We start from the raw sequence: 25,338 nt of genomic DNA on the forward strand, positions 1-25,338 counted from the left end.
TGAGGCAGTTTTAAGATTATGACCATTCAAAGTTTGAGGATAGAGTGTGTTATGACCATGACCTTTGACTATATGACCTCAAAATCCATAGGAGTCAACAGCTGGTCACAAAAAATCTGAATGTCAAGTTTGAGGGCCATGGGTGCAGGCATTGACAAGTTATCACACAGGCTTTTTTCGTTCAAGATCACTGTAACCTTGACCTTTGACCCGATGACCCCTAAAATCATAAGGGGTCATCTACAGGTCAGACACAACTCCAAGTCAAGTTTGAGGGCCATGGGTGCAGACATTGTCGAATTATCACTTGAAAGATTTTGGCATTCAATGTCACTGTGAACTTGACCTTTGACCCAATGACTCCTAAAATCAATAAGGGTCATCTCCTGGTCAGGCCCAACTTCCATGTCAAGTTTGATGATCATAGGTTCAGGCATTGTTGAGATATCAATATGAGATTTGTTAACTTTTTTGCGTTAAAAGTTACTGTGATTTTAACCTTGGCCCGATGACCCCAAAGTCAAGAGGGGTCATCTACTGGTCAGACCCAACCTTCATGTCAAGTTTAATGACCATATGTCCAGGAATTGTCGAGTTTGCTTTCAAGGTCACTGTGACCTTGACCTTTGACCCCAAAATCAATAGGGGTCATCTTCTGGTCAGGCCCAACTTCCAAGTTAAGTTTGAGGGCCATGGGTGCAGGCATTGTTGAGTTATCACCTGGACAACCTTTTATCGTTCAAAGTCACTGTGTCCTTGACCTTTGGCCCAATGACCCCTAAAATCAACAGGGGCCATCTACTGATCAGGGCCAACCTCCAAGTCAAGTTTGATGGCCATGTGTGCAGTCATTGTCGAGTTATCACTCGGACAACCTTTTACCATTCAAGGTCACTGTGACATTGACCTTTGGCCCAATGACCCCCAAAACAACAGGGGTCATCAACTGGTCAGGTCCAACCTCAAAGTCAAGTCTGAGGGCCATGGGTGCAGGCATTGTCAAGTTATCACATGGACAACCTTTTACCATTCAAGGTCACTGTATCCTTGACCTTTGGCCCGATGACCCCTTAATTTATATAGGGGTCATCTACTGGTCAGGCCCAACCTCCAAGTCAATTATGAGGGCCATGGGTGTTGGCATTGTTGAGTTATCACTCGGACAACCTTTTATCATTCAAGGTCACTGAGACCTTGACCTTTGACCCGATGAGCCCCAAAAACTAAAGAGGTCATCTACTGGTCAGGCCCAACATCCATATCAAGTTTGATGACCATAGGTCTAGGCATTGTTAAGTTATCACATGGACAAGCTTTAAAATTATTTTACCATTAAAGGTCACTGTGACCTTGACCTTCTAAGTTAAGTGCCACACTGGTCATTTGATATAATAACTCAATGTCAAAAATGCTTTATTTTGATTATTCTCTGACCAGATTTTCCCTTTCGCTTTGGGATATTTAAAATTAAACAGAAAAAAACACATTTATCATACCTTTATTGCCCACTGGGTAATTAACTTACAAAAACCAATGTGTCATTTATCACAACATTAACGTCTTTTAAATATTGGAGCTTAACATTCAAATATGTACAATAAAACATAATAAAATTGTGACATAATCAGATGAAATTAGTCCTGTAGACTCAGACACAATAAATATATATAAAAATAGGGTCGATTATTCAGAACTTTAAGTTAGGAACTTGTTAACTTCATAGTTGTTAACTTTCAAGTCTTTACTGCTAAAATGGATATACCTGTGGTCTGCAGAGATTTCTATCAAAATTTGAGACAGTTGTTTCAGGTGTTCTTGTTTTAAAAAAAATCAATAGATAAGCTCATCATCAAATATTTCCTATTTAAAAGCTGTTGTTAATCATCAGGCCTCAATTACTGAAACTTCTTAAGTCCCTTATAACAGGATTAGGCTAAACTCACTTTTTTTTGGTTTTCAATAATTTGGATAATATTTACTTCTTTAAGAGTTTTTATACTTTAGATAAAAATAATCTGTATGTTAGTTAAATTAAACCATTTTTCATTTATCAAAATTCCATTCAAGTATGTATTTTGAGTAATTGAAATAAGCTATTTAAGCCTGTTAAGCTTAAGAAGTTTCGAGAAATTGGGGCCAGGACTGTACATTTTGATAAATGAGGGAATGTTAATCAATTTGATGACTCAATTTGCTTTAAAATGTTAACACTAATATTGTTAAGGTGATTTATGATAAACAATAGCGCCAGGTACAGAATGCCAATGCTTGCTTGGTGTTGTTTTGCCAGCCTAACAAAGGGCAATTATTACCGCGTAATCAGGCAAGAGTATCGGACCTTCCTTAAACAATGTGGATTGTCTCTGAGAACAGTTGTAATAAGTTCATATAGAATATCTTGAATAGTTCATGAATTATGGTCAAGGTAGATTGAATGTACATATTCTTGTCATAGTCTGCACGATGACTAATTTTTAATGTAAAAGGGGCATGACTCTTGGTGATTTACCCATAAACAAACTTGACTAAGACATAATGATATTAACACTGTAATCAAGTTTCATCATGACTGGTTCATACATACTGGTCATTGTCTGCACAAAACATAAATCAACTAATTTTTAATGTAAAAGGGGTATAACTCTGGAGAAACTGATGTAATAATCAAATACCCCATGAACAAGCTTGATTTAGAAATCAGCTCACAAAGACTGTCACCAATTTCATCATTACTGGATAATACATACTGAATTCATTGTCTGACGAAAAATAAATCAACTATTTTTTAATGTAAAAGGGGCATAACTTTGGAGGAACAAAGGCAGTTTACTCCACGGACAAACTTGACTGAGAACACAGCTTACAAACACTTTGACCAAGTTTCATTATGATTTGATAATAAATGATAAATATGTTAGGTATTGTCTATCAAAGTATTGTGGATGCTACAACAAACGCCAATAGTACTAGTTAAATGTGACCTTTTTCAAGTGATACAAAAAAAGGGCAAAACATATCCAATTCGTCATGAACCCTGTTTGAGAGTTGATGACCGTACACAGTGTGAGGAGGCTTTGTAAAGACTTGATTGAATAAAACAACAAGATAGAGAGTCAACAGGTCAATTTTGTCCAAAATTTGACAATCTAAATAGACAACTAAGGAGTAACCTATGCACCAGTCTATTGTAACTATGGTTCCCCCAGGTCCAGGGGTATACCAGGGATAGCCGGGGAAATGGACAGTGTTTTTACCTTCCAGGTGGCACCGCAGTGCCGAGTGCATGCGGTGGTTTTGTCTTTGCGCCAAATATGGTGGGGAAAGGGCCTTACCTAGCGTTCCTGGGGTGTTTGGGAATTTGGCGTGGATTTTACCAGCAGTTTATCCACGCATGGCGGGGATTTTACCCGGGCTTGGCTGGACAAAAAGTCAAAGTCTCCGCTATTTAAGGACCTTGGGAGGCCGTGGTTAAATATGACTCGTGCATTAATGGGACAGGCTTGCTTTCCATCTTGTCAAAAGACATTATGCCCATAAACAGTGTGACTAAGCGTGATAAAGATTAGATGAAAACAAAAAGGCAGAAAACTGTGCGTATGCCGTTCATTGGCAGCAGGTAATTCTCAATATTTCATGCAGGCCCAAAAAATGTGCATACTAAAATAAACATCAATAACAACAATACAGAAGCCAAACAAGTTTTCCCTACTATCAAAACCACAATGAAAACAATACATTTGGTTGCAGTAACATATATACTGGTTATAACTTATAACAATGGTTCTCTCAGTTTCACCATAGAATTGGACCTATATACATAAGTAGTCTTAAATACTGTGACATGAAGTATGTACACACATTTTACATCTTCAAATGGAGATATGACAATAACATACTCAACACATTGTGGGCATACATCAAAAACTTCTGTTCTTGATTTTCATTTCGAACAAGGGGCATAACTCATTAATTATTGAAGCCAGCATTATTTTCCTTGCAATACTTGCTTTTATTGTGGCTGATTATATGTGTACAAACTTTATAATCATTGCCACTCTGTTCTTGCTTTTATAATCAAACAAGGGACATTACCATGTTAATTATTGAAACGAGAGTTATTAGTATGTTCCTTGCAAAATAAATGCACGTATTGTGACTGGCAACATGTGTGCCAAGTTTTATGCCAATATCATGACAAATGCATAATCAAAGTTAAGTTTTCTGCACAAGGACAGCGACAACATCACCAAGGCTAATACAATACCCCTACTTCTTACCTATGAAGAACAGACGAGTTAAAATAACACTATCATCATTCAACACAAGTTGATAAGTTGCATACATATTGGCGTCACACATATGTTGGCGTCACACATATGTTGACGTCACACACATATTGGCGTCACACACATGTTGGCGTCACACACATGTTGATGTCACACACATGTTGATGTCACACACATGTTGATGTCACACACATGTTGACATCACACACATGTTGGCATCACACACATGTTGACATCACACACATAAAACATGTTGACATCACACACGTGTTGACGTCACACACATAATACATGTTGACATCACACACGTGTTGACATCACACACATAAAACATGTTGACATTACACACGTGTTGACGTCACACACATAAAACATGTTGACATTACACACGTGTTGACGTCACACACATAAAACATGTTGACATTACACACGTGTTGACGTCACACACATAAAACATGTTGACATCCCACAAACACATGTTGAAGTCAAACCCACATGTTAAAGACCCACAATGGACGACAACAACTTTCGATCACAATAACACACCACATGCTCGTATGAGCTTAACATATAAACACAGAAAACATCACAGTTGAACCATTTTCCTACACTATCATGAACTCAATGAAAACAGTATGATTTTGGTTGCATTAAAGTACATATTGGACGAGTGGTACACGAGTGACCAGATGTACGGGATGAAAAACTCCTCCGGCGACTCCTCTTCTACATACTTGAACTTCAACTCTGGGAATTTCTAAAACAAATATAACAAAGACTTAAGGATAAAAATATATATAGTTATTTTAGTTCTGGAAGGGTTTTTGCCAGGTTTTAATAAGGCCAAAGTGCTACCAAAATAGAGACAGTGTGGAAAGGGAGAGAAATCTTTCTTGTGCTTTTAAACAATTTTGAATTTTAGAGAAATTATAAGGAATTCTGTTTAATTAAAGTAGCATGAGGTTTCAACCACCAAGTATGTCAAATTTGTATGTATTTAAATTTATTCTGTATCTTTTAATCAAAACATAATAAATATTTTATTTATTTTACAAAGAATAAAAAAGTTGTCAAAATGTTTAATTTGTTAGAGTGCAGCTTCAAAACCATATGTTTAAAACTTTTAATGACTGGACGAACCTTTAATCTATCTCTTCTAAATTGCCGTGATGACTGCTCGATCACTTGTAACACTTCTGAGGGAGAAGAATTCCCGCCCATTTGTTCCAACTTTGTTGAAAAGTACGCCAACACAGTGTCAATATTCACAATGACGTCCTGAAAGGTTGGGTGTGATCGGAACAGCCCAAACGCGTCTTTCTGATACAACAGCGTATATACGAGGTGGGGATTGTGATGGAGACCAGACGTTAAACACGAGTTGATAATCTCCAGAACCATTCGTATGACTTCCTCAAGAACCGCTAGATCTTGCATCTGAAAGGTGAAGGTTAGTGGTAAAAATCGTTGAATATCATCTTCAGCAGCAACATAAGACCCTGTTGGACCTTTTATTTACTTTTTCTTTATATAACTGCCTAGAATGAAACTTAAACCAACAATAATGATGTGTTTGGAATGGGAAGACCATATACATGAACATCTTCTACACAAATGAGTATACTTAATACCACCTACACGGCTGGTTTAATATCAATTAATACGATCCAAAGAAAATCAGTAATCTAAACAATTTTTTTTTCCTCAAGTGATTGTTCACAGTTTTTGTCACATATCAAAAGATGAAAAGTCAAAAACGTTTTAGCGATCACGAAAGCAACCACTAAAAATAGTTATTAATATTTTTCAGAGGTTCAACCGACCATAAATCAAGTATGCACAGCAATATAAATGTTTCATTAATGCACCAACTGTCTTAAAAACTTCTGTATGTTTAATCATTATGAACCTTTAAATGCAACAGAACAGCAAAAATGATCACTTTGGTGTGTATTAAAATGATTTATTGAAGAAAACTAATTTCCTTTTAAATCCCAGTGTTTGAAATTAACAAATAAATATGGTTTTGTATTAATTACATAATTTTATTTCATTCTTATAAATGCTTTCCAATAAAGTACTCCTTAAGTTTCATCCCCCCCCCAATCCTCAAAAACAAACACACACAAAAAAACTTACTTTTATATGTATAAAACCTTTAATTATTATTTGTTTATTGATAGTAAATATATTGTTATGTTTTCTAAACAACTTTAATCAATTGTAATCCTATTATATCCCAGTCATTCACACTTTCCTAATCATGGCCGATAGCTTCTATAAAATTTTAAAAACAGAGACCAGATGAGACTGGGACTGGATGAGACTGGGACCGGATGAGACTGGGACCAGATGTGACTGGGACTGGATGAGACTGGGACCGGATGAGACTGGGACCAGATGAGACTGGGACCGGATGAGACTGGGACCGGATGAGACTGGGACCAGATGAGACTGGGACTGGATGAGATTGGGACCGAGGAATATTATGACCCTATTATCTTTTACATCTTCATTACATTGACCTTGACTTTATTGGAGTTCATGACCTTGGGTTATCATTTTTACTTTGATTAAAGCATTTTTATGATATTCAAACAGCTTTTATATGACTGTCTTCGTGTTGCATTCTCATCATCTTTATGATCTTGTGCATCAGATATCATATTACATGACCTCTGACCTTTTCAAAAATATTTTATGATTTTATCCTTCAAAAATTTGGTCAAACAAAAACTTTGCTTTGGTCAAAGTCTTACATAATCTTCCTGGTTGGCTTCCTCTTCATCATCCTTATGACCTTGACCTTGACCTTCAGGTGCTGCAACCTTGTCACCTCGCTGGCTTTCTTTCATGGCCGACACCCGGATCTGTTCGACCAGTTTCATGTGTTTTTTACACAGCTGCGAAAATAAGCTGAAATGAAAGAGAGGTAATTTTTCTTATTTATTTTAATCCATTTTGAAAAAGAGCACAGCGAGTTTGCCACTTTATCTTTGTCCATCAAGAAAAGAAACCAAGCGGTTTGCAACTTTTTTCTCTGTACATCAAGATGGAAACAATTGCACAGCAAGAGGAGCTCAACACTAATTTTTGTTTGTCAGAGGGCCTAATTCTAAAACTATTGGTATTTAACAGCTAAAAATCTTCAACCTGAACATACACATTTGTCTTGGGGTATTGAAATATAGGCCATTACATGTCCAATTTCAGCATAAATTCAAGAACAATGTAATATCTTTATCGATAATCATACATATATGTAAACAGTATGCAATATCTTTCCAAATGATACTTAAATTATATGGGGTTTCCAGGAATTAAAATGTAACATAACCTATGGAAGGTAAGTATCCACTTTTTTGTACGTTCATTCATATATCCGAGGTAGCTAATTGGGGGCAAATTGTGCAAAACTAGATCATTTGTCTGCCGGTTCCATTTTGATTAGTTTGCTAATGCAAGCAATTTCATTGGTCATCATTCATTATTGGATAAATATTGACCAATCAAAAAACATTTTGTCTAATGCACCAGTCATTTGTAACCACGCCCCCCCCCCCCCCCCCAGGCCCGGGGAATAGCTGGGACTTTGACTTTCGGTCCAGCCAACCCCGGGTAAAATTCCCGCCCTGCTGGGACGAACTGATGGTTAAACCCCGGCCAAATGCCCCCGCACCCCAGAGACACTATATAAGGCCCAATTTCGGCTTAATTTGGCGGTATGACAAAACCACCGCGGTCACCCGGCCCTGCAGAGCTTCCTGGAAGGTAAAAACACGGCACTTTTCCCCGGCTATCCCTAGTATACCCAGGGACCTGGGGGGGGCCATGGCTACAATTGACTGGTGCATAACTTTAACCAAGCCAAAGAATTTAAGGGGCAGAATATAGGTTTATCCAATTTTTAAAGCAATAAATATTTTAATGCATTATTCTGTTTTACTTATTTGACTTTAATAATAGAAACAAAAAAAAAACACATATGATTTAGATACAGATAAAAAATATGTCCTTTTAAATCTATTTTCTTTTTTAATTAATAGCCTCGTACAAATTCCCCAGTTAAAAAAGCACCAATATATTACTAATATTTTTTATCTATACCTAAATCATAAGCTTTTTTTTTCTTGTTGATCACTTAGGTCAGATGAGTTCAACATGACAATGCATAAATATTATAAAAACAATCAACCCATATGGTGCGCCTTTAACCGGTTTTAACACTTTTTTTACTTCAAATACATTATTTGTACCTCACTGGCAGGTCAAGTTAGCCTGCTATATTTCTATGTAGACCGTTAGAAATGGAATCAAACATATTCATGGTTGATTGGTGTTTTCGTATAAAATCACTAAACATAATTTTTTTAAAAGCTCGATTGTTATTGGACCAAACAAATGAAAAACGTACCAAGGTTGAAAAAAATACACAACTGGTACTGTCAAATTACACTTTGTAAAACTATCATTGAACAAATCAATTTCCAGTTCACATTATATAATTGGATGGACGATACTTGATCAATATCTTATATTTAAGGCATGCAAAAAAAGCCATAAACATCAGTGACAAGTACTTAAACATTTCATTTACTGTGTATCTGATCATAAAAAAATGTTGATGACTTGTCCATATTGCCTGCCAAGTGGTCAGAAATATGTTGATAATTATCTTAACAAATAAATATTACTATATAGCCTGTGGATACATTTTAAATAAAATATCATCATGGTAACAAAACATTCAATTAGTTTTAAAACAATACTGTGACTGAACACTGCCCTATGTAGATGATTTTAGATAATTTTAAACAATCTTATGGGAGTTAAAAAATGAATTAAATTATTTTAGAATATTTTAACTTGGTATTCAATTACTGAACAAGCGGAGTTTCTGTTAGCAAATTTTATACAGTACAAAAACAAAAGAAAAAAGAATATCTTTTGTTAAGATAATTGAAATAGTGAAATGAAGTCTAAACGGGGGATGCTGCTACTGCAAGCATTTTTAGTGGTTGGATTTCTTTCAAACTTGGTAACAACATCAGAAAATGGAGAAGTTCAACTGCCCGATCAGGTTGTGGAAAAATTACAGAAAGCAGCTGAACTACTGAAGAGGCATGAAGTCCATGAAAAGGTATTAGAAATTTGCATCATATGTTTACTATTAGCTTGTGTATTACAATTTCTATTTTTTCTTACTGACTTGGCCATATTAGACCGGTATTGAAAAATAAATGAAAAAATTCGGACTGATTTTTAGCTCTTTTTTCTTAGCAGCCAAAATCGGTCCAGACAATTAAATTTTTCAATTGATAATTCCTAGGAATAATATTTAGGGGAAAAAAATGACAAAAATCCGCTTAAATCTTATCTCATGAATATAAAAATATACTGTCTAAAATCTGCATAAAAAATTGACTATATTAAAAAAACACCCTTATGTTGAAAATTTCACCGAATATTGAGTTCTGTAATAAGACATTTTATCATAAAAAAAATATATATACAATATTGGGCTGATTGTTCAGGACTCAGTTAAAGTTAACAACTTTATTAACCACATCGTTGTTAAAGTTTAAACTCAAACTATTTCACGATGTGTTAATATATTTGAACAAAAACAAGCTCATCTGAAACAACCATCTCAACCATTGTTGAGAGCACTGCATATCACAGGTGTATCCATGAAACTTCCAGAGCAGTAACAATTTGAAAGTTAACAACGATGTCGTTAACCATCAGGTTGTTAACTTTAACAAAGTTCTGAACAATCGAGCAAATGACAAATTATTTACATGTTTCAGGTTCAACGAGTCATCATCAAGTATGTCCGAATGTTCATTGACATCGGCGAAATGACAATGAGGACCCCCTCTGGTAAAATCACCGTCCCAATGAACCCAGAAGTTAAAGATAACCTCTTCACCATGGCGATGAACACCATTTTTATTGAACATATGAGAAATGCTGTCCATGAAAAAGACTATTTGCCGAATTTCTACAATCCCGTGGAAGTGTTCCAGTTTATCAGAAACAATACAATAGTTCTTCCTCAGATTGTCACCCACAGTAACAACTCCTTTACGCGTTTTAAAGATATTGAAAACCCACAGAAATTAGCATTTTTTCATCAAATTAAAAGCAGTCCCGATATGATGCAGTTAGAGGATTTGATATTTGTTATGGATTATATCGAGGAGATTTTGGAGAAAGGGGAATACACGAGGGAAGAATTGATAAATGGCCGTCTTCATGATAACTTCTGGATACTTAGCGCCGCGGACTGTCTAGAAATGGCTGGTAAGTTGTTAAAATTGATAAAGTTAAAAAAAAAGAACTAAATATAATCACTTTGTATTCATTTCTTACACAAGCATAACAGGATTAAGTATCTTACTCTCTTTTAACCAAATTATTAAAACTTGCTTAAACTTAATTTTATTAATCTAAACATAGGTTAGCATGATGAGTTTTAAAATTGTTTCCTTTAAATGTCTTCAAACAAAAACAACATGAGAAAATTACCGTAATTATACCAGACCAAAAAGTATTGAGCTGGGTTGGTATTCAATATTGGTCTTATTTGGATCTAAGAACAATGTGGCTTATCGGATTACTTGTTATTTATTACTGACCAATAGAATGAATGAAGTCAATGATGTATGACCATAAGATTAACTTAAGTTGCATATTGAATACCACCCCAGAGCTTTATCCTGTCATAAGGGGGTACAATTTTTCAAGATATTGAAGCAAAGATTTTATATCATGCAGATGGAAATTTAGTCAAAGCCAAAAAATGTTGGCTATTTAAATAACAACACCCTCATCTTTCAGAAAACACTTGTTTAAACTAAACATTTAACATGAAACTAATGCTTTTTTGAACTTTCTTTTTCTTTGCAGATAGATTGACACTAAGAAATATCAGCTATGCGGTGCTGGTTAATATGTAACTAAAGTTTACTTTCTTTTTCTTTGCAGATAGACTGAAACTACGAAATATCAGCTACGCAGCAATGTTTTATGAGGCTGCCCTCTTAAAATACCCCGAAGAAACTGTGAAGTCTGTCCATGCTTTACCAGTAAGTGAAATAACTATCACTACAGAGAACACGAATTCGATCACGAATAGAAGAACAATCTCGTGGCCTTTCAAAAGTGACAAAATAATTATAAACGACATAATTCACCACAGCTTTCAGCTGCTTTAGCAATCAAACTAAATTAAATTAGTATAATAAAAACAAACAGTTAGCAAATTTCTAAATTCTTGAAAAGTACCAATAAATAACCAGCTTATGCAAATCCACTGTTTGTTTAAACTGTTATTCCTAAAATGAATGCCTTTTTTATAAAGGATAACATGCCTATCATCATTCGGAACTCCTTGGCCATTTTCCATCGAAAACAAGCAGCAGTTCATAAAAATTTAAAGAATAGAATCAATTAATTATACCGTTTTATCATTTTTATTCGATGAAAAATGACCAAGGAGTTCTGAATACCATTGCGTTGATTTAGGCATTCAGCAAAATTAATCTGCTAAATAAACAGTTATATTCATTTTCAATAACAAAACAACAAATCCAAAATCCAAAGACAAAATTAAAAATAAAGCTATATTGTTTGTTGTTTTTTCCAGTTACTGCAACAAGTGACTAGTTTCTATCAGGAAGTCGGCTGTCCCTGCGGCAAACGTTTACAGAAACTAAAGGTTCAACTGCGGAAAAAAGCAGCACAAGTTGAGAAAGAAGAAGAAGAGAAAAGGACGCAGCGACAAAAGGAGGTAAATTTTGCCAACAAAAATCATTGTTTTTAATGATATAAATAAAAAATAAAAAAATAAGAATTATCATACTTTAATTATGTTTATTCCTAGGCCAGGGATTTTTGTACGGTACTTGTAAAAACATCTCCACCCACAATGAAACATAGTCAGACAAAAATGGTATTTAAGTAAACAGCTATGACTTGGAATTATACTAAAACCAACAAAACACATCTTTAAAGTAGCCTTTGTGATGTATCTTGTAGGAGGAAGATAGAAGAAGGCAGATAAAGGAGAAGGAGAGAAAAAAGAGGGAGAAGCAGAGACTGAAGGAGGAGAAGAAGAAGAAGAGGGAACAGCAAAAATTGGAAGAGGCAAGAAAGAATGAGACAAATGGAGTTAATAAGACTAACACAGACAATGTTGATGACGGTACAGGTAAAATTACACAAAAGATTATCATTAGCAAGGATGGTAAAGTAAAACTTGGAAAGGGTGGTAAGACTGAAGAGGTTGATAAGACTAATGAAGGTAATGTGGAAAAGGATGGAGGTGATGATATTGTAGAGATTAATGCTGAAGAAGTTGAGGCAGAGGATGATGATGACGAGGACGATGAGGATGATGAATATAGTGAGAAAGTTAAGTCTTACACAGAAAAGGTTATCCAAGAGAATAAAGAAATGTATGGTAAACCTATGGAGAACCATCAAGAAACCAAGAAACCTGATGACAACATTGATGAGGCAAAAGCTGAAGTCAAGCAAACTGATGGTGACAAGAAAACTGATGAAGGTATTTCTGTAAAGAAGAATCCTGAAGATGCTGAAACAAACAATGACAAGAACTCTGAGAAGGTCAATTCAGTTAATAGGAAAGTTGATAAAAAGAAGAAAATGACTGAAGAGGAGTTATTGAAAATAAAGGAAGAAAGGATAAAGAATGAAACACCCCAGTCAAGAGCAGCAAAAGAGGAGATGATCAGACAAGAAATAGAAGAAGACAGAAAACTTGAAGAAGAAATAGAGAACAAAATTGCAATTCCAACAGTCACCAAAGAAGAGTTGGAGCAATTATCAATTGAAGAGATGGGTGTATGTGAGGGTGAAAATAAAGTGCTTGGTGACAAAGATGAGTGTATTGATTGGATCGTTAGTAGGTCTAAACAGAAGGAAGACAAGATTAAAGTGATTAAAGTTCAGAAAGAACATGTCTTACATAGTGAACTTTAGGAGCCAGTGGCAAGTTTTAATAAAGGTTCTTAGTCGATGCCCTGTGGCAAGTTTCATTAAAGGCTTTTTAACCCGTGCACTGTGGCACATTTCATTAAAGGCTCTTATTCGTAACTGCAAAATTCTTAAATCTTGACAAACATCACAAATTTATGTTTTTTAAACTTTTTGTTACCTTTGATACTGGCTCAAGTCAGCCATATTACAAAAATATGATAGGAAGAAAATTCCAATTTACGACTAAAATGGACTAAACTCTTTATTGAAACAGGCCTCTTGATTTTATTTATTTATTATTAATCGATTGATTGTGTTAATTATATTTTAAAAGTGTTATCATAGTTTAATACTTTAAACATTATTTTTAAAATATGTTAAATGTTTTTATTTAAAATGTAATATTTATTTATTTCTTGCTTTTCCATGTTAATGTGTAAATAAAGAGGGTAAAAAGAGTCTTATTTCTAAAAAATCAATGTTTTCTCAATAAGGCGGTTCGTGAAAATATGATTTTCTATGAGATAGCGAAATAAAATACGACCTTACACTGAAATAAACAAATATCCTCTATTTATACAAGTAGACCTCTCTCACCCTGGTGGGAATCAAATCCACATCCTCATGTGTGAGAGATAAACATCCATAACTAGACCACTGTCACCCTGGTCGGGATCGAATCAACAACCTCATGGGTGAGAGATTGACAACTATACCACTAGACCACTCTCACCCTTAAATAAGAAAGGCATGCAACAAATAAGCAATATCTCATACCTGACTAATCTTTGGGCCACATATTGATGAAGGTTGGTAAACTGTGCCGACATATTCGCCAGTGCTGCTAGACAGTTGGTGTGAAGGTACTTGTCCTGAAACAAAAGTGTCATACTGTAGCCTATGGTATAATACAGGTTAATTTGGTTTGATTTAAAGGCCTAGTTTAAGCCTTCTATAAGTGACCCTCCCCCAAACATGTGTATTTGTACACAACCACTTATTGATCTTAATCTTATTGCCTAATTGTCTTATCAGATCTCCTATCTGAGTATCCTGCTGTGCAGTTTGGGATGTTTTATTATAGAAATGGACCCTTAATGGCCCTGAGCCAATAAACGAATACACAGGAAATTGGCCCCTATTGTGACACCAATGTAATTAGCAGGAGATGCACAGCAGGGGATTGTCATGCCAAACATTCCTTAAACTATGCCTTTCAGGCAGTCAATATGTTTATTGATTGGTCAATACTTATATCAGCAAATATTATATTATTCGGAACATCCAGAAATTTTATCTCTTACTGAACATTACATCAAATAGCATTGTTGATAACTTAGCAATGTTCATCTTCCACGTTTTAAAATTGTGGGAAGAATGAGTAAATAATAATCTACCGTAACTGTGTTAAAAACACCACACTGGGGAAATATTATTCATAAATGTACATAATATATTTCTCTTTTATTTTTGATGCTAAATATTTAGACATGATATTGTATGCACATTTATCACTGCATATATTCTCTGTCATATATCTTTCACATATATCTTTTGTTCACAATTGTCTTATTCGCATATTTTTTATAGCAGTGCTATTCCTTTAAAACATATAACCCACGGGGAGAGGCAATTATTTTAAAAGTATATGGTGGGTGTCTTTTTTCGCTGATTTGGACCCCAAATGGGAAAAATTGCTTCTGTAGGGGGGTGTTATAAATATCTAGAACTCCGTAAGTCGGATGTGTCACCTGACGAATTATTTAATGTCGACATTATAGCTGTTACATTGCCATTTTATTCATTTATAGACAATGATGTTGCCATTTAACTTTCAAGTATAGGTGGCATTTGAACTCTTTGGACAAAAATTAACAACAAAAATTAACAAAGGGCAATAACTCTAAAAATACGGAAGCAATAGTAACAGTTCTTGTGCACTGCACTTGCCCTCAATGAGATTTATATATGAAATTTCAAGTTGATACCACTGATAATTTACAAGAAATGCCCCGGACAAGTGAAAACGGGACGCGGATGCCACCACCGCTGACACTGCCAACATAAGGAACCCCTATATGTTGCCTAGTCAGGCAACACAAAAAGTGCCATCTCTCTGGGGTTAATTGTTTAAATTGAATAGCCCTCACTGGTTTAAAAGCATTTATGCATATATTGGCTCATTTCAAGACAAAAAGTTAAAAACGGTCAATCTGTGAGAGTGCATTAACGTAAAAGAATGCATCTGGAGTCAAATCAATGCAATAAAGTGTTTAAGACATTATAAGGTTATTACAAGTTTATCATATGATAAGTGAATCACCTAACTTAAGAAATTAAGGAGTTAGAAAATGACTCAAGATGTTTTATGAAAACAAGCCCAGAACTAGTAATCCACTCAGTCAGATCTAGATCTGCCCTTACCCTCATACGAGCTATATTGAACTGTATTGTTCGTATAACAACCAGAATCAGTAATCCACCCAGCGAGATCTCAGACATCTGTCTCTCCTTAAACCATGGCACATTCTTCAGGCTCTGAAAATATAACAAATGAAATATTCTGTGTTTAAATAATACACATAGTGAAAAGGTACATGTACAGTCAAACCTGGTCATATGGCCACCTGTTTTAAATGGCCACCTGTATTATCTGGCCACTCCAAATTCCTGCTGTATGTTATTACTATACAAAGATCATGTATTAACCCCTTAAACATAATTACATATTGGCGTACAATACATTTTGAGTATAAGGTTATCTTTAGCTCCGATAGGTTTTGGTTAGGATTTCATCCTTTTCAAAAATAGGCAGAGTAGGTAGCCTTTTTATTTTATTTTTATTTTTTATATAAGAATGTCATTTTCATCAATGGAGAATGGTGTTTAGGTAATCTTCTGTATAAAGCATTCAAGGTTTTAAACTACATATTGAAAAGTAAAAAAAAAAATGACCATAAAATTGGTAGGGTCGGCGCCTTTTTCGTAGGTAGGGTCGGATAACCCTAACCAAATTTTTTAGGCCTATGGCAAGAAGCTATTATACCATAACCCTAATAACACTTGTTTACACAATTTTACATGAGAAAGTCAACATTGTTTTTAAATCATAAGGCATACTGTTATCAGTAACAAACACACATTTTGGTCACATGTCTAAAAACTTGGTATTAAACATCAAATTTGAAATTAACATTCATGGTGCTTCAAAATTTTAATGGTATGAAATAAAGAAGAAATTTCAGTTCATATGGGAAAATCCAGCAAGCCTTGTTATGGTCTTTTGCACATGTCCTTGGGTCAGAATTGCCCATTTGTACCAGGAACACATAAAATATACTTATACTACCATGCCACAAGGACAACCATCAATCTTAGGTTTTTGTTATACAATTGATTTGTTACAACAGCTCCAAACTATACTTACAATCTCATGTACAGCCTTGTTAAAGACATCATCTTCTGACAGAACCAACAAAATAATTAACGCCATGTAAATGTGGTGAGAATTCTTTTCTTGTGCATAGTAGAGAATCTTCAACAATGGCATCACCTGAAATAAGGGAAATAACTGGTATTTATATATCACAAAGGGAAGTAACAAAATAATTTATTCCATGTTAATGTGGTGGGAATTCTTTTCTTTTGCATAGTAGAGGATCTTCAACAATGGCATTACCTAAAATAAGGGAAATAAATAGTATTTACATTACAAAGGGAAGTAACAAAAGAAGGCCAGAGCCTGTTTTTGTATTTGATGACATCTCAGGATTCATTTAATGAACAGATATATTTACTGCTTTGTTGATAGTTTGCCCCTTTTTGTAAAACTATATAATGTCCAAATTGTTTGAAAAATTACTCTGAGAGTTTTCCCACAAAACTGAAAAAAAATGGTTTTCACCCCACAAAAAGGGCTAGGGTATCTTCCCTATAACTGGTAAAAAGATCCAGGAGTGTACAAGTTACAAAAGTTACACAGCGCTGTTCAAATGGAAACCAAAGCTTAGATAAAACATTACAAGTCAATAGTACTGATATTTACCAGTTGGTCAATATTTGTCCGCGACAGAATAAAGGCCTTCATGTTTGGATTTCTGTGGATCAACAGGTAGAGGAGCAGTGTGGTTTGGTCATCTCGTAATGTGGAGCACAGGGTTTTATAGAGCTCTGTGAAGTCTGTCTTGAAAGTTGCATGGGCTGTGGTTGGAGCTGTTGACTGCTCTGAAATAATGAGAGTGGGAAAATGTTGACTGCTCTGAAATGATGAGAGCAAAAACTTTTGACAGCTCTGAAATGAAATGAAAGAAAACGTTGTCAGCTTCAAAATGATAAGAACAAAATCTGTTGATTGCCCAGAAATAATGAGATGGGGGATATTTTGACTGCTCTAAATGGATGAAAGAAAAAAATTGTTCAATGTTCTGAAATGGTGAGAGAACAATCTATTTACTGCTCTGAAATGATAAGGGAGAAAATGTTTTCAGCTTTGAATTGATAACAGCAAAAACTGTTGACTGCTCTGAAATAATGAGGGGGGTGGGTGTGGGGGGCGAATGTTGACAGCTGTAAATGATGAGAGGAGAAATTGTTGACTGTTCTGAAATGATGAGAGAAAAATGTTGACTGCTCTCAAAAAATGTTGACTGATCTGAAATGATGAGAGAAAAATGTTGACTGCTCTGATATGATCAAAAAATGTTGACTGCTGTAAAAAAAATGTGGACTGGTCTGAAACAATTAGAAAACTAGAAATGTGTCCATAGGACACGGATGCCCCCACTTCGGTTTTTTGTCACAGAAAATAAGCCATAATGATTTTTGAAGTATTTTTGGCAAAAAAGGGCCGTACCTCCTAAATGACTAAAGCGATTTCCATGACTATCGAACTTGATCAAGATATTATGGTCACAAACATGTGTTTAAAGTTTGGTGAGGATTGGACAAACAGTTTTCAAGAATTAGATCGGAAACAATCTTCGGGACGTATTTTTCAAGTCTTTTTTTGCAAATAAAGGGCCGTAACTCCTAAATGACAAAAGCGATTTCCATGGCTATCGAACTTGATCAAGATATTATGGTCACAATCATGTATGTAAAGTTTGGTGAGGATTGGACACATACTTTTCAAGAATTAGATTGGAAACATATATTTTTGAAGTATTTTTGGCAAAAAAGGGCCGTAACTCCTAAATGACTAAAGCGATTTCCATGACTATCGAACTTGATCAAGATATTATGGTCACAAACATGTGTTTAAAGTTTGGTGAGGGTTGGACAAACGGTTTTCAAGAATTAGATCGGAAACAATCTTCGGGACGTACGTACGTACGTACGGACAGACAGACAGACAGACGTACGTACGGACAAGGGCAACCCTATATGCCGCCACTTTGTGGGGGCATAAAAATGTTGACTGTTCTGAAATTATGAGAGAAAAATGTTGACTGCTCTGAAATGATGAGAGAAAAATGTTTGCTGCTCTGAAATAATTAGAGGGGGGAAGTGTTGACTGCTCTGAAATAATGAGGGATCAAAAACTACTAACTGCTCTGAAAAATGATGACTGCTTTGAAATAATGAAAGCAAAAACTGTTGACTGCTCTGAAAGGAATAGAGCAAATAAAAATGATGACTGCTTTAAAATGATGACAAGAAGAAATAATAATAATTTTGTTTTAACACCTCAGTAAATACATTCTTGACCATTTTCTGTTCATCAATTGACAAAATTAGAGATTAAGCTCTAAAAAATATTGCTTACTAGTCCTATCCATTAGCATTATCATCAAAATATAGAATAGAGGTCTAAGCAAATGAGAGATAGAAAGTTATGTAAAACTTAAAAACACATTCCTTGATATAATCAAATTGAACTTGACAATTATAACTTTCTCATGAAATTGCTATGCGTAATACACATGTAAGATCATCATATTCCACATTATTGAAAATTATAAAGAAATATTTTTCCATAACCCAGGATGGTAAACTTACAAACCAAGTGCATGAAATGACAGAGGGCGTTATAAGTTTAGTCGAAACCTGTTGGCTCGATATCGCTTAGCTCGATTTCCTCGTTGGCTCCAACTGAAGGTAAAGGACGGATTTTGTTTTACTCTTTGTAAGCATTCCTGGAGCTCGATATTTGCAGGGCTCAAAGAATTTTGGATATTGAGCTAACAGGTTTCAACTATACGCATAATCAATAAAGCTTGATATGGAAAAGAAACTGTGATGGGAAAGGCAGCTACAAGGAATCGCGGAGATGGGCCTGTCATGTTCGGCAAATTTTTCCTGTCAAATATTAAATATTTACCATAAATGCATTATTTAGTAAGTAGTTAAAGGTTTATCAGTGAAAATTTATGTTTGTTATATACATGTGTATGTAATTGATTTTGAATAAGAGTGTCACTTTAAAGAGTTTTAACCTGAATTTTCATATTAATCTACTGCCTATTACCTACAATAAAGTTTGGTTATAAGCAGTTGATGTGTGCACTGAAATAAACCATACTTATTACCGTACTTGTAAAAAAACAGCACTTTAATCCTCAATCAAATCCCAGATAAAGTGTTCACAGGGTCTAAAAGCATTGGAACTTAACAATGGCTTCAAAGACCAGGAAAAAATAGGGAAAGCAAAATAAAGACTAACCTCTGTTGGCATCTAAATAAGAGTACAAATTTAAATATGATTTATATTTGTGTTTTTTATATGGGATATTAAGATACATATGGGTTTGGTCTTTTGTTAGACCATACTTGTTCTAAATAAAATACTGTAGCCAAGTTATTGACTGTTAACAAACAGTCTTCAAGTCTGAGTTACATGTAAACCATGGCCCGATTGCTCAGAACTTTGTTAAAGTTAACAACCTGATTAATGATATCATTGTTAACTTTTAAAGGTAAAATATTTGTTGATGTGGTCATATATTTACTGGTAAATAATGCAAATACAGCTGAAACACTTGTCTCTCTTGTTAGGAATACTGCAGATCATAAGTGTTAACCTTCCAGAGCAATATTGATTTGAAATTTAACAACGATGACGTCAATAAAGTTATTTACTTTAACAAAGTTCTGAACAATCGGCCCAATTTCTTTTATACAAATATTCATACAATTTTATTGAATATATGAGTATTATAACTGAAATTGAAACAATACCGAATCCAACCAAGAAAATGGAATCTAGGCCACAGTAACTAAATAGTTTGTTTGGTGTTTCCTTACCCAGGTGGGGGTAGGTAGGCATTAATTTTTTTAATTTTTTTTTATTACTCCCTTATCCCTCTATTCGGTAATGAAAAACCGAAGATACTTTTTTTTAAATTAAGGGTCATCAGTATTTTTTGTGAACTGGTCATGAAAACCTCTCACAAACTATTTATTCATTCAGTGGCCCAATATTCCATATTTAACCCACGTTACTAACCATTAAGATATTCAGGACCATCGTCTGCACAACAAACAAAGAAATATTTAAACATTTCACTTATACCATTAAATACATTCTTCAAATTAGAATAGAGGAACATTGGTGCAAGTGTTCTTAAACCTGTTACATTTAAGAATCTTTAAAAAATTGTTTATTGCACAAAATTGAATGTTGAGTACAAGACTAATCTCTTATTTTTTGTTTTAGCCGAGCCCTCTATAAAAGAATTGCTCTGGTTGCCCAGGTTCGATTCCCGGCCTTGGGGCATGTGAGTTGGGTTGGTGGTCATAAAAGCTGGACCAGTCAGTTTTCTCAAGGTTCTCTGGTTTCCCCCACAATGCAATACCACACTCTTGCGCAACATTGTGCCAACAAGAGTGACTTATTTTAAGTAAGTTTCTTAACAATCGTTGTAAAAATAGATTTAGTTTAACCAAAAGAATCTCGCTCGACTGACCTTGTGAGTTTGTGAACTGAAATAGAGCTTGTCTGTATGGATTATTGAGTGCCATGTCACTGGTACAGTGATTGGTCAATACCATCAGGAATAGTAGGCTCTGATTGGCTAGCAGGGTTTCATTAAACTCTTCCTCTTTCTTTTCATTGGTCGAACCCATTCCAAGAGTGACAACTGACCAAAGGCTGGCTGTAAGAAGACATTTGAATGGTTGATGTGAATGCATTTTAAGAAATAAAATAAAGAAAATAGTGTTTTATATAGCTGCAGCACATAAATAGAAAATAATTGTTTGTTTCAATGTAAGATCAGAATATATTTCCCCGAGTGCTCTTAAGCTATGTTCCACGAGAGGCACAACCATAAGTGAAATATTTACTTTTGGTGTTCATGAGGTGAAATATATTAAAGGGGCTTTACTCCGTATGATAAAATAGCGGGAAAAAAAAGAAAATTGTCGAAAACTGACATAAACTTGGCATCAATGTGTACAATGCATTGAAACTTACTAACTGAAGTACCACATAGTTTACAATTAATTTAAGTTTAGCAGTTATTTTGTATTTTTCCATTAAAAAAGATTACTGGGTATGTCTACCAGGTAGAAATAATTCCTTATGCATGATTGGCTAGTCGGTGTTATCACGTGATATTACAGAGGTAGGTGTAGAGCTTAATTATGTCACCCAATTAGAGTAAGCCGTCGTTGCTCAGTGGATAAGACGCTGGACTGCAATTTTGCTTTTTGGCGACACGGATTCGAACCCGGTCTCTGTCACAATTTTTTTTTTACATTTTGGTACTTTTTTTACAATTATAATATCAAAGCATAACACATTCTATTAGATAATTGTCCTGAGATTCGTTACAGAAAAAAACTTTTGTGGTGCCAATCTGGTGTACAGTCCCTTTAAGATTTTATGCTTAAACACACAGTTTTTATTTTTATTCTCAAAATGCCCAAAAAGGATATAAAATGACATTTAATTGTAGTGTTTAATTAAAGCGTGATTAATTATATGCAAGTTCAACTTAAATGACGTTGTTGAAATTGTGTCAAACCTCTTTCGTCAATTAATTTGAAAGTGAGAGTGGGCTGTAATTTCAAAACAATGAAAAATATATAATTGACATTTCACTGCTTGAAACAGTGTAATATCATTTTTATTTCACAGATAAATCTATATAAATCACAGGAAAGCATATAATAAATAAGCATCTTGTCATTGGGAAAATTTCAACAGTTCATAGTTTAAAGCTAGCATCTGTATATATTTCTATTCTGGAGACAATGAATACATGAAATGGTTTTATGCGCCAAAAAGAAAAAATAATGTGTGATCAATGACAAAAGCACATAAGAACTGAAAGAATATTAAATGAATTTTCCTTTGTAAAACATATTGGCTAATAAACCAGTTTAATAACTTTCATATGGAAAGACCATGAATGCGATATTCTATATATATAAGAAATAGTCATTCCATGTTTAATAGCGCTAAATACACAAAACGTTGCTATATAGGGCACACATTTCCAATGTTATACATTCATGATGCCATGTCAGTGATATAAACCCCCTGGGGCCATTTTCTTTGAACTTAAAATTGAGATTAGAAACTAAGTGTTTTGATAGGCCTGTATATTTAGCTGTCAGACCAATAAGCTGAATGGAATCACTGAGGCATGTCTAAGGATAAGGATAAGATCAATATTAAATACTGGCCCTGATCACTTACATGCTAAGGAAGCAGTCATGTTTGCGATTGCTCCAACGGAATCTGTTGTGTTTTTGTATAGTTCAGCGGGACATTTCTCCTGGTTGACATAGTTTCGAATAAGAGCCTTCACAAGTAAAAATACACCCTGTTCACTTACATGCTAAGGAAGCAGTCATGTTTGCAATTGCTCCGACGGAATCCGTTGTGTTTTTGTATAGTTCAGCCGGACATTTCTCCTGGTTGACATAGTTCCGAATAAGAGCTTTCACCAGCAGACAGGCATGGATCGAACTAAAAGAGAACATAGATAATAATTGCAGTTTCAGTGAGATATAGGTCTGATTGTGTCAGACATTGTTTAAGTTAACAAAATTATTAACAGCATAGTTGTTATAAAGTTTTAAATGTCAAATAGTTGATGTTGGTCTCATATATTTTAATAAAACCATTCTCGGCACTCCAGCTTATCATAACCTATATGATACCCTGGGCAATTCAGCGAAGGAAACTTCGTAAATCTTGAATATTCATAAGCATTTTCCAACTAATGAAATAGCCGATAACAAAAAAGATTTATTATCTAAAACGATTTGTAAGCCATGTTATCATTAGATTATTTCGAACAGAGATTACATCCATAACTTCTAAGTCATATCCGCACCGCATGTCTCATCAATCAAGCGGCTGGATTTCACCTTATTAAATATTCATGAGTACGAGATTTTTACAGCTGTTTTGCCTAGGGTATCATATAGGTTACGCTGGGGTGCTGAGGATGAAAAAAACAAGTATAGGTGAAACATCTGTCTCAAAACATGTTACAAATAATGTCTTTGCAATTCCGTTTACTTTCTTTTGTCCGGAGCATAACTTGTAAATTACTCGATGGGTTTTAACGTTCATACTATGGCTAAGAACGATAAGAGGAAATTCACAGTACAAGAACCATAACTCTATTTCAGCTTATCACAGAATAATTGCTCTTTGTAACCTTTTCTTGTCCGGAGTATATCTTCAAATTTTCTAGATGGAATAAATTTAATAAAACTTTATACAATGATATATAACATAATGAAAGAAAGTGCTCAAGTTTATCCATTAAACTTACAGAGCAGTAAAGATTTAATAGCTTTCAATAACAAGAGATGTTTGTCAAACATTATGCCCCCCCTGAGCGCCATGTTGTCAGGATTATATGGACAATTGAATGAAATATGCATGGACCGAAATGACAGCTGATTTGTCGCTAACATTGTATGCCGTTGAGGCAGTTTTAAGATTATGACCATTCAAAGTTTGAGGATAGAGTGTGTTATGACCATGACCTTTGACTCTATGACCTCAAAATCCATAGTAGTCATCAGCTGGTCACCAAAAATCTAAATGTTAAGTTTGAGGGCCATGGGTGCAGGCATTGACAAGTTATCACACAGACAAGAATTTTTCATTCAAGGTCACTGTAACCTTGACCTTTGATCCAATGACCCCTTAAATCATAAGGGGTCATCTACAGGTCAGACACAACTCCAAGTCAAGTTTGAGGGCCATGGGTGCAGGCATTGAGAAGTTATCACACAGACAAGCATTTTTCGTTCAAGGTCACTGTAACCTTGACCTTTGATCCAATGACCCCTTAAATCATAAGGGGTCATCTACAGGTCAGACACAACTCCAAGTCAAGTTTGAGGGCCATGGGTGCAGGCATTGTCCAATTATCACTTGAAACATTTTCGCATTCAAGGTCACTGTGAACCTGACCATTGACCCAATGACTCCTAAAATCAATAAGGGTCATCTCCTGGTCAGGCCCAACTTACATGTCAAGTTTGATGATCATAGATTCAGGCATTGTTGAGATATCACTGGGAGAAGATTTGATAACTTTTTGTGTTAAAGGTTACTGTGACCTTGACCTTGACCTGATGACCCCCCAAAGTCAAGAGGGGTCATCTACTGGTCAGGCCCAACCTTCATGTCAAGTTTGATGACCATAGGTCCAGGAATTGTCAAGTTTGCTTTCAAGGTCACTGTGACCTTGACCTCTGACCCCTTAAATCAATAGGGGTCATCTACTGGTCAGGCCCAACCTCCAAGTCAAGTTTGAGGGCCATTGGCGCAGGAATTGTTGAGTTATCGCTCGGTCAACCTTTTATCGTTCAAAGTCACTGTTACCTTGACCTTTGGCCCAATGACCCCTAAAATCAATAGGGGCCATCTACTGGTCAGGCCCAACCTCCAATTCAAGTTTGATGGCCGTGGGTGCAGGCATTGTCGAGTTATCACTCAGACAACCTTTTACCATGCAAGGTCACTGTGACCTTGACCTTTGGCCCGATGACCCCCAAAAATAATAGGGGTCATCTACTGGTCAGGCCCAACCTCCTAGTCAAGTTTGAGGGCCATAGGTGCAGGCATTGTCGA

General features: G+C 35.2%; 2 protein-coding genes across 3 annotated transcripts in view; one reads left to right on the forward strand and one right to left on the reverse strand.

Moving 5' to 3' along the window:
* LOC128221230 (uncharacterized) overlaps positions 1–25,338 on the forward strand; it is a 216,947-nt gene that overhangs the window by 30,110 nt on the left and 161,499 nt on the right. The window lies entirely within an intron of this gene.
* The window catches only part of LOC128221227 (dymeclin-like), a 31,665-nt gene continuing 7,809 nt past the window's right edge, over positions 1,483–25,338 (reverse strand). The window contains exons 7-16 of one of the 2 annotated variants that reach the window (XM_052929743.1): positions 23,075–23,208; positions 21,197–21,385; positions 20,737–20,760; positions 17,338–17,516; positions 16,720–16,845; positions 15,717–15,830; positions 14,070–14,164; positions 7,046–7,202; positions 5,427–5,723; positions 1,483–5,043 (exon numbers count right to left, since the gene is read on the reverse strand). In XM_052929743.1, coding sequence (XP_052785703.1) covers positions 4,900–5,043; positions 5,427–5,723; positions 7,046–7,202; positions 14,070–14,164; positions 15,717–15,830; positions 16,720–16,845; positions 17,338–17,516; positions 20,737–20,760; positions 21,197–21,385; positions 23,075–23,208 — 1,459 coding nt within the window. In that variant the 3' untranslated portion in view covers positions 1,483–4,899. The remainder of the gene's footprint in view (positions 5,044–5,426; positions 5,724–7,045; positions 7,203–14,069; positions 14,165–15,716; positions 15,831–16,719; positions 16,846–17,337; positions 17,517–20,736; positions 20,761–21,196; positions 21,386–23,074; positions 23,209–25,338) is intronic. The other variant, XM_052929744.1, reaches the window with a different exon arrangement.

Source organism: Mya arenaria, chromosome 16, assembly GCF_026914265.1.
Source record: "Mya arenaria isolate MELC-2E11 chromosome 16, ASM2691426v1".
In the NCBI taxonomy this organism is placed as follows: domain Eukaryota; kingdom Metazoa; phylum Mollusca; class Bivalvia; order Myida; family Myidae; genus Mya; species Mya arenaria.